The sequence below is a fragment of the Ostrea edulis genome, chromosome 9 (assembly GCF_947568905.1).
Source record: "Ostrea edulis chromosome 9, xbOstEdul1.1, whole genome shotgun sequence".
Taxonomy (NCBI): Eukaryota; Metazoa; Mollusca; class Bivalvia; order Ostreida; family Ostreidae; genus Ostrea; species Ostrea edulis.
The window spans coordinates 72,620,097-72,630,799 of record NC_079172.1 but is presented as its reverse complement, the minus strand read 5'-3'; the positions used below and the strand labels follow the sequence as shown (position 1 = coordinate 72,630,799).

Below are 10,703 nucleotides of genomic sequence, written 5' to 3'. Positions count from 1 at the left end.
TGGGATCGATGTTTTTGATATGCACTTTTAATCCATTCCTTTGACTTCGATTTCTATCATATATGCCTTTTTCTCATTTATCTTACATAATGTACAGTACATATACTCAGTACGTAAAATACAAAAGTGAACAAAAGCGGCAAACTGTCGATGTTATTGTCAAATAAGGTGTTCTACACTCTAGTTTTCATGGGGCAAGGGGTCTATTAGTATATTAAGGTAAGGTTTGCGACATTCTAACATGTAGCCATGTTGCATATCAGTATGTTCAGTAGGAATTTATCTTTAAAAAGTTGCCTGTGTTGTTTTTTGACTCGATGGACTTAATTTTGTCATGTTTTACATTTTCTAGATCTTTGTACAAATGGGAATACTAGTGGTATAAAAACTACACAATGCAACGCTAGCAGAATTATAAAAGGGAGTATTGTACATCAGATGATACTATTTGGTAAAGAAATTTTATTTTAAAGCAAAGAAATAGCAATATTTTGCGCTTTGAAATAAAATTTCTTTCCCAAATAGTATCATCTGATGTACAATACCCCTTTTTAAAATTTATATCTTGAATAAAATTTAAATTGATTGTCTTGGCAACTAAAAAATGCATATTGAGGAGTTTTGCAAGGTTTTCGTTAGAAAAATTTCACTTTAAACGTAAATTATGTAATATTTGGATCTCGAACATTTATGAAAGCAAATAAAAATACTACCCACTGCGAAGCATGGTAACAGATTAAAAAGAATTATTTCATGTATACGGTTTGTCATTTTGTTTTATTATTGCACAACTTTTGAAGGGTGCATTGAGCATTTCATGAACAAAATACAATTCCAGCCCAAAAAGGATATTTGCATTTATTTGTCAAGCATTGTAGTATCACATTCCTCCTGACTTATTTAAACATTTTTACTGTCAAGAGGTATGGATCAAGGTGACGGTCGATGAAGGTGAAATTAGAGATTTATCAAATTGTCACAGGATGAAATAATTCATATTTAACATACTAATAATTTCATTACGTTACTCATTTCATCGTAAATCGTTTCATTTCATTCATATCCATCGGGATGAACGCTGATTGGTAGAGAGGGGAGTGTGAAGGGTCAGTATGGTTTGTGTGTAGTTGTGAGTATCTTGTGAGTTGTTTTACTGGTTTGGTGCTATATAAGCAAGATTCGCGCCAGTTCCAGAAACTAACCCAGCAACACTCCATACTCGGACTGAGTGACTTATTATTCACGTATTGTCATATCAAAGAAACTAAGTTTTACTATAGTTTCTATTCTTCCGAGTTTACGATCATCCTCCAGAATTAGGATATAACAATAAAGAACTTTAGAACCCGAACCACCAGTGTGTTTTAATTTAAATACATGACGGTTACAAAATGATATCAAATAATACGATCTTAGTCACAAAAACAAATATGATGAATAAATACCTGTGACAGGGTGATATTTTTCTAAAGTAAATATATTATTTCATTATTTAGATTATGAAGATTAGTACATGACAAAAGTTGTCTTTACTTTTAATTTATTTATGTACAACTTAATAGTACATGCAAATATCTCTAAAGTTATTTATAGATTATGAGATCATAATGGTCAGTAATAGCACCATGTAAATATTTATAGAATATAGAACTCTCCAATTTCATTGGTTGTCTAAGTTCCCTCTCTTTACTATTGTTCACATTTTGAATTGTCTTCTAAGAATATAGAAGTGTTTTCCAGAAGATTTTCCTAGTACAATTTGACTGTAAGTAAATATGACTTTCTTTTGAGTTTTTATGATCATATATAATTTAAAGTACATGTGCTTACTTTGAATTAATAGATTTGCTGAATAGTTAGATTTTATGCATTTTCTATGATGGTAATTGAGTAAGAGTGAGCATATGCATTTCTACATTATCTTTAAGTTATCAATTACAACTAAAGAGTAAAATGTATATCAGTATGAATGTTTATTAAAACTAAAAATCATGATTGAATCAAATGTAGTAGTTTAAATATGTTATGTGTGAATGTCAGTGTTCGAGTAATATTCAGCTATTTTTACTTTTTATGATTTCCTTGTGTGAATAAGTAATGTAACATTAGTTTCACACAAGTATTTGATATTTCATTATTTCTATATAGATTTATTACCAGCATATAGAATATTCTGGACCTGACTAGAAATTTGGCTCTGTGTCACACATAGGTATGACATTGCATTTTTTTGTATATTCTTTGCATTATGATAAGTTTTGAATATTCTTATCAAGTTGATTATTTAATCTATGATTACTTAAGTGCAATAGTCAAGTAAGATAAATCTATTTATTATTTATACCATATAGTAATCAATAGTCAAATATATCTTTATAAGCACTATTAAGGGGAATAACTCTTGGTTGTAAACTGTGCTGAGCAAATGAGTTTTCTTTGTTGATATTTTTATACTATATGTTTTAATTCATGATATATATTACATGACAGAAATATATTGTGATATTCTTGTTATATATTTCAGAGTTAATTAGAAAAGAATACAAACTCTGATAGAACCCTACCATTGGTGTTGTGTTGTTTATATACCTATACAATCCATACTATTACATACCTTATAAATTAAATATCGAAATCGATTAAAGTAATTCCACCCTCCTGTGATGTCATCAGATTTTGCAAAATCAATGATTTATTTAGATTTGTGCATGATAAGAACATCAATTTTGCTGGAGTCTTTTTCGATGGTTATTGTAAAAAAAAAAATCTTGTTAAAAATAAACTATTTCAAAAGTCGAAGTTATAGATGAATAACCAATGATACGTTTCAAAATATTGAATCCAAGGACAATAACTCTGTTTTTATTGATTTCTTTATGAAGTCTATTACGCACTATATTTCCTTTATTTCTTACAGACATTTTGTATTTTTTTTGTGAAGAAACAGTTTCATGAAATTGTTATGAATGCTATTATATCGTCATAACCAGTTGTTTTGACATTTTGATAACGCTGTTTAAGGAAAATTGCAATTTTCTGACGGTGATATATGATTCTGTATATGCATGTCTCGCATCTTAAACAGTGTGATGACCTATGTATTTTATTTGATAATTTCTTAGTTTTAACTCTAATAAATGGAAATAAATCCACCCTTTAAACTTGTATCAGATAAAACTGCGAGTATGGAGTTACCTTAAGATGGTTATTTTGGGGGTGGGGGTGGGGTGGGGGGGATTGTCGTTGGACAGGCGACTGTAACCTTCGCAACAATATAAAGCCCGGTCAGTGGCGGATCTAGGGCAAAATTAATGTAAAGTCAATGAAATTAACAAATCTGTTTTTATGTCGACAAAATCCATGCCGTTATGCAGATGTTCGTTAGACAAAACTAAGAATATTTTGAGATATACTAGAGAAGACCTTTCTTTAATTTTGCGTGATCATATCAGTCGCGTTTTTGCTTCTTCTTTTTTTCTTCACATTTGTGGATACTATTCCCAAACAATGATCGATTTTAACAGCATCAAAATAAATCCTTTCCCTAGCAAGATTCGCGGATATAACATACATGTTTCCTTTCATGGTTTCACACAAAATATCACTGAGCAACCGATCAACATCTTTTACCTGAGCCATGTTGTTGTTAACAAACAACTGACTTTCTCCATGTATTCTAAATGATTATGCCCATTAGGGGCGATTTCAAGGTCACAACATAAAATAGAAATTACCATAGCGCATACTATATAAACAAATAGTAGACTTTTATAATATCAAAGATAAAAATTCATAAATGGTTTGCAACAACAGGGAGATAACTCTTGATGTACGTCGTTGCACTTCACACTTTATGACGTAACAATGAAAACGTACGTCACGACGTTCAGGACTAATTACAGTTGTATCGTTGGGAAAATGTCATAATATACATTTATTGCATGATAGTGAGGGAGATATGAAGATTTATTCACCCAAGAAAAATCATATTCCCCGAGGGCAACGCCCGAGGGGAATATGATTTTTCTTGGGTGAATAAATCTTCATATCTCCCTCACTATCATGCAATAAATTGTTTATTATACCGAAACAAAGCAAGACTACAAAAGTAAGTTTGAAATTGGAGTCCGCTCATCTACATTGTATGTAGCTGGGATCGTCCTAACGGTCACACCGCGCCGTCAACGTATTACGTTAGAAGGTACAAACAACGAAATACAGTGATATGATAACCAGTTTTTGTATTTCCATTCTCCTTGAGTGCTGATTTACTTTCTTGTTTTTGTATCAACCAAAACCATGCGATTCAACTGTGTATCAGAGACCCGCATATTTTGTGCCTTATGAACTATGAAAGTAGAATAACTCGGACTTATTGTGACGTCACAATACACTTCGTCTACCTTGACGTTAAATTTATGGAAAATGCACGAGGCTGCCCAAGGGGTAAATATGATAGGGAGATATGATGTCTGAGAGGGAGATCAAACTTCCACCAGAGTTCGTTTGCTCACAAACCAAACTCTTCCACTTAGGCATTATGGGATAGCGATTTCTTAGGCCGCGTATACTGTGACGTCACTGTAGAATGACGAAAAAACATAACGTCAAACGTAAACAACTTTCAAAACAAGAACGTAAACATCAAGTTCATTATTTTACACAATAATTTGAACAGAGTCTCTTTACTTTTTAATGATCTTTTGATCATTTTATGTTTAAAATAAAATCCATACTTTTATAATAATGCTCTTAATATTAATATCTTCAAACTTTTAACTGCGAACTACTTCTTAAATGTAATTTGTCTGCGTGATAATCGCGGACTCACAATATACAAATCTGTATATTGTGGTGCGTCACATAGGAGAGGTCTATTCGTAGGTGACGTAATGAGGCCTCGACGGGGAGTTTGAGAGGGAGATATGAAGTTTTGTCCTCCCTGGCACGTGACCGTCTAGACCAATCAGATTACGCGTTGCATGGCATTCTCATACTGAGGTATAATAATATATAGATTATTACTACAGCAACTTGATCCAAAGAGTCGGATCACGTCGAGTTGACAGAAGCGGATCATCAGATCACACGAGACGCGAAGCTAAAAGATGCAAGGTGAAGATAACGAACAGTGATCAATCTCATAACTCCTATAAGTAATACAAAATAGAGAGTTGGGCAAACACGGACCCCTGGACACACCAGAGGTGGGATCAGGTGCCTAGGAGGAGAAGGCATCCCCTGTTGACCGGACACACCCGCCGTGAGCCCTATATACTGATCAGGTAAACGCAGTTATCCGCAGTCAAAATCAGTGTGCCAAAAACGGCTTAACACTCGGTATGAAACACATCACACAGCATTTGACCCAATGCGAGGTTGTATTGACGAACTAGATCGTGAAATAAAGTATACGCTTGTATTTTGTATTCCAAGAGGACAAAATCCGGTGAACCCCGATCATTACATGTAAAAAATGGATAAAAAAACATTTCTTAAGAAAATATTTTCAGTAGAAACGAACGACTCTGACTGCATTTGCAATTAATGTCAATAGATTCACTACTCTAATAGTTTCATGCTTTTTTCGCAAGCATTCAGTACTACCATAAGGGGTGGGGGGTGGGGGTGATAAATCAAAATTCCCATGTAAAATTTATGGAAAAACTACATTCTCAAAACAAAAGATTGTGTGGGCCAAATTCTCCTCCTGCTGTAATAATTATTTGTCTATAGAATCACCTTACATTTGTCGATAACTGGCGCACGTGTTCTGTGACATAGTCTTATTGATATATGATAGCTAGTCATTGGTTACTATTTTCATCATTAAATCGTGGAACTGGTGTTGAAGTATTAGAACGTGATTTTCACACATAAGCAGACCTTTCTTTTCCTGCATTTACACTCTGACCATCCCACTCACCGTCGTTCACTTAGCGTTTAATGGCATGTGCACAAAACATCGCTTAATGACTATATCGGAATCATGCGCGGATCAACTGGAAGTAAAGTTGCGTGTAATTTGTGCGCAAAGTAATGAGGACTGAACTAGAGCACAATATTATCATGATATCATCTGTATAAAACTGGAACGATTGTTTGATATCCTTTTCCCAATTTACATAATTACCGGTGATTAATGTAAACATTAAAACATGTTGAAAATGGATTAAAAGCAAGAAAGTGTTGATTTCTTTGTGACAGTTTTGAACATTACTGTTAAATGTTTGAAAACAAATTGTCTATTGCGTAAATCCAGGCACATCTGAGTCGAAACGTCGGTTGAAGCATAAACCGTCACCGACTCCGGCATTTACACGTTTTCCAGAATCAAAACATGAATGCTTGCGAAGAGAAGTCGATGTAGGCTATGCCTCTCGACTTTTCTAAAGAGAATAAACGTGAACAAGCATACGCATCCCTTTAATTCTCACACCGAAAATCCTTGAAAAAAATGCATATCATATTCGACAAAATACGGTACTGTACTACACATCGACGTATTCTTCATAATATTCAAGCATAAATATGGTGGTTTGATGTGAGAATCAGGAAAAAATAGAGGCTAGATTTGGTCAAATTTTCATTTATTTGTCTCAGATGAACAATTTGCATCTAGATTTTGAAATTTTTTCCAGGACCCCCACCCTCCCGCACTCTTCCCCTCGTTGCATCGCGACTCGGCCGTCTACTTTCCGCAGCCGGACAAGTTATAAATCAGCAGGACTAATAAATCATAGATTCTAGTAGTCCTTTTCACTAGTATAGTCAAAAAATGATTAGATCTTACACCTTTCATTATTTTGACAATTGCTGGAAAATATAACAGGGGCTAAGCCCGTTTTGGGCCCGAACTCTGTGATACCATAAATATAGAAAGGGGTCTAACTCTGACACAGATAAAATACTAACCACTCGCTTTAAATGCCTAAAAAAATCTTAAACTAGGTAAGCTATGCGTAGTTTGTCGTTTTCCTTGCATACATTAATGTTTTAACTACTTGCATGCCAAATTTCAAGTCACTGGTTCTTAAAATAACAAAGATATACGTCATCGTTCTCTTGATTTCACTTGTTTACTTTTACTAGGACATTTACCAGTCCAGGTCACGGAGTCGTTTCTCGCCTATGACAGCAGCGAAATTCAGACTAGTATGGAAGATTTCGGACCTGTCAATTAAAATTTCACATCAATTATACGCTACTTACTTCCTCATATATTAATAATGTTCTTCGTGTAGACGTTACACGACTTATATTTCATCAGTCACAATGCACTGTTTACATCAACCGCGTTATATTTCCCGCGTTAAATGAAATGCCTAAAGTCGTGTTGTAAGATGTCATGGGTCTTCGCTTGTCTCAACGGTCACACCGTATACATATTATATGCTGATGCACTGTCATAGTGATTGACTTTGGTACTGTTCATAGACAGTCTCTGCTTCATTCATCATTAGAAACTGGCCGAAAAGGAATTGTTGAATGATTTATTAGACAGGAAAACCAAGATTATTTTCATGATGTCTCTGACTAAATCGGCATGTAGCAAAAGGTAAAAAAAAAAAGGGGGGGGGGGGCAAAATATACGATCCTCTCCCATGCGGACTTCGGACGTGGTTTGAGACAATGAATATACATACGATTTATGATTCAAACTTTTTTCCTTTGCGTAAATGCTAATGCATTGAAAGATTTGTTATTTAAAAGTAATTGTCATTGTCAGGAGCCTGTATATTTTTTAGCCGAGTTGCATAGCAAATCCCGGCTTTTAAATTGGCGAAGGTTGGGCGTCTAGTCGGGCGGGAGACGTCCACAATTAGCTTGTCCGGTCTCTAACTTTCATACTTTTTGGTGCATCTTTGTGAGACTTACATAACATGCTTACATCCAAAAGAGGAAGGTTCTTATTTATTTTGAGGTCAAAAGGTCAACGGTCAAGGTCTCTTTTTCACTATATACTGTAGATTTGAACTTGCCTCTAACTTTTATACATGTATACTTGGTGTTGCATGTTTATCAGACTTTAAATCCTGATGACATTCAAGATTCATGTTGCTTTTGAAATCCAAAGGTCAAGGTCATTATCACACTAAATACCTATTACGGTCATTCAAAGCTTCATACTTATAAACTATATTAAATATGTGCATGTTTTTACTTCGTGAATGCAAGCGTTCATAATTTTCCAAACTGCAACTCAGCTATTCGCATCTTTGATGCGTTTTAGCGATTTTTTCTTCAAATAATGATTGTAAATAGATGCAAGTGCATATGCTAAAACATTGAATATAATACCGACAAGATTATGTTTAGTAGATTTCTCATGCTGTCAGTGTCAAATCTTGTGTAGAACTTATCACATTGTTTGTAAATCTTATCACATCCTATAAGGTTCACATTCCGTCACATTGTCGTGTGTTGAATTTTAAGAAAAAAGTTCGTTTTATAATATTTCTTTTCACATAACTTCTGAATGAATTTCTTGCTCTTTTTACTACAATCCAATGTAGCATTGGTTAGTGCGTGTGCCTTCGCTGAAAACATATTTAGTGCGCTCGGAAAAAAAGAACAAAGTGTACATATACACACAAGAATAGCTTCAGGTAACCACGCGCTACGTACATATATGATATTCATTTAATTTAGATTAAAACAATGCAAATCGGATGTGAATACAAAGGTAAAATTGAATGAATATATATATGGGTTGCTCTACAATTCTTAGATACAATTACACTAACCGTCCTTCTAATCACAGCATCCGCCGCATCGAATCATATATAATTGATTAAAACGTTCGGAAAAATCAATTAAACTTTTCACATTTGCACATTTGTTTAATAAAACTTGAAGCATATGGCGACATAAATTGGATTATTATACCTCAGTATGAGAATTCTATGCAACGCGTAATCTGATTGGTCTAGAATGTCACGTGCCAGGGAAGACAAAACTTCATATCTCCCTCTCAAACATCATATCTCCCTATCATATTTCCCCTTGGGCAGCCTCGTGCATTTTCCATGACATTTAACGTCAAAGTAGACGAAGTGTATTATGACGTCATAATAAGTCCGAGTCATTCTACTTTCATAGTTCGTAAGGCACGAAATATGCGGGCCTCTGATATACAGTTTTAAAATCGACTGATTTTGGTTGATATCAAAACATGCAAGTAAATCAGCATTCAAGGAGAATGGAAATACAAAAACTGGTTATCATATCACTGTGTTTCGCTGTTTGTACTTTCTATATATACGTTGACGGCGCGATGTTACTGTTAGGGCGATCTTAGCTACATACATGTACGATGTATAGATGAGTAAACTCCAATCTCAAATACAATTTTGTGGTCTTGCTTTGTTTCGGTATAATAAACAATTTATTGCATGAATGTTTGGGAGATATGAAGATTTATTATATACTTTCAATTTCATCTCTTCTTTTTTCTTTAAAAGTTTGCGGGCATATATCACACGATATATGCCCGGAAACATTCCGGCCCGCAAACATTACGTCACAATCAAATTTCTACGCCGTTAATTTTCAAATTGTTCGTGTTTTTCATCTTTTACTCAGTTAAACCGATAAAGTTATTGTTAAAAATAAAATTATTGTTAGTTTCTAAATGAAATTGAAAGTATATAATAAAAAGGTTATACACTTTGTATGGGAAATATGACGACCTCGTTTTTTGTCGCGAACGGACCTCGCAAGCTCGGTCCGTCTACGAGCCAAAAAACTCGGTCGTCATATTTTCCCATAAAAAGTCTATAACCTATAATTATTCACCCAAGAAAAATCATATTCCCCTCGGGCGTTGCCCTCGGGGAATATGATTTTTCTTGGGTGAATAAATCTTCATATCTCCCTCACTATCATGCAATAAATGTATATTATTATTTTCATATTGAGTTCATGACATAGCTCTCTTCTTCATGACGTCGCATAAATAACGTCAAAATGACACGACGTTGTCGTAAACTATACTGTATTTACATATGTATTATTCATAAGTAAAGCTTTTTACAAATACATCATAACCATTTTATGGAAGTATACACCATATGAAATTTTTTTGAGAAATACCATTTAATTTTGACGCGGGGCCAAATTTGGCCCCAAACGTACCTTACTCTTTACTATGAATCACTCTTACATCTCACTGGTTTACCTTGTCCCAATCTTCCCTTTCACTGTAGATCCAATACGGGTCCTCCAGATACAATGTCTGTGTTTGTGATCTACTCTCGTGACAGATTTCACAAAATCGAGTTCCTTGGTGATAATTGAACGACTTGCACCTCGTCCAGCGCCAGCATTCTACGGCACAGTCCTGTATACTGTAGTCCAGAAACGACTCCAGTACCCGTCTATCCAGTCGATGTCCATATTGTAAATTGGCGTATCCAGATGATACCGAATTCACTGATATTAAAATCTTGCTGAAGAAAATACTCAGCAAATTTATATGTCTTTGAGATAGCATATTCTTCATATTTACTAAAAAGGTGTTTTGTAAAAAATGAAATATATTCTATGACCTACATGAAAATTAAGATCTTAAATTGCCAATATCCTTGTCGCGAAGTTTGCAAATAACAATCAAATCTTTTACTAGCTGTATATGTACGGCATTCTGATCGATTTTAAGCCATGCACGAACTCCAATAGTCTCCTTTTTTCTGACATGGAAA

General features: G+C 34.4%; 1 protein-coding gene across 1 annotated transcript in view; it reads right to left on the bottom strand.

Moving 5' to 3' along the window:
• LOC125658516 (perlucin-like) overlaps positions 1–251 on the bottom strand; it is a 15,900-nt gene extending 15,649 nt beyond the window's left edge. The window contains exon 1 of the mRNA XM_056150865.1: positions 242–251. Coding sequence (XP_056006840.1) covers positions 242–251 — 10 coding nt within the window. The remainder of the gene's footprint in view (positions 1–241) is intronic.
• Positions 252–10,703: the final 10,452 nt, after the last annotated feature.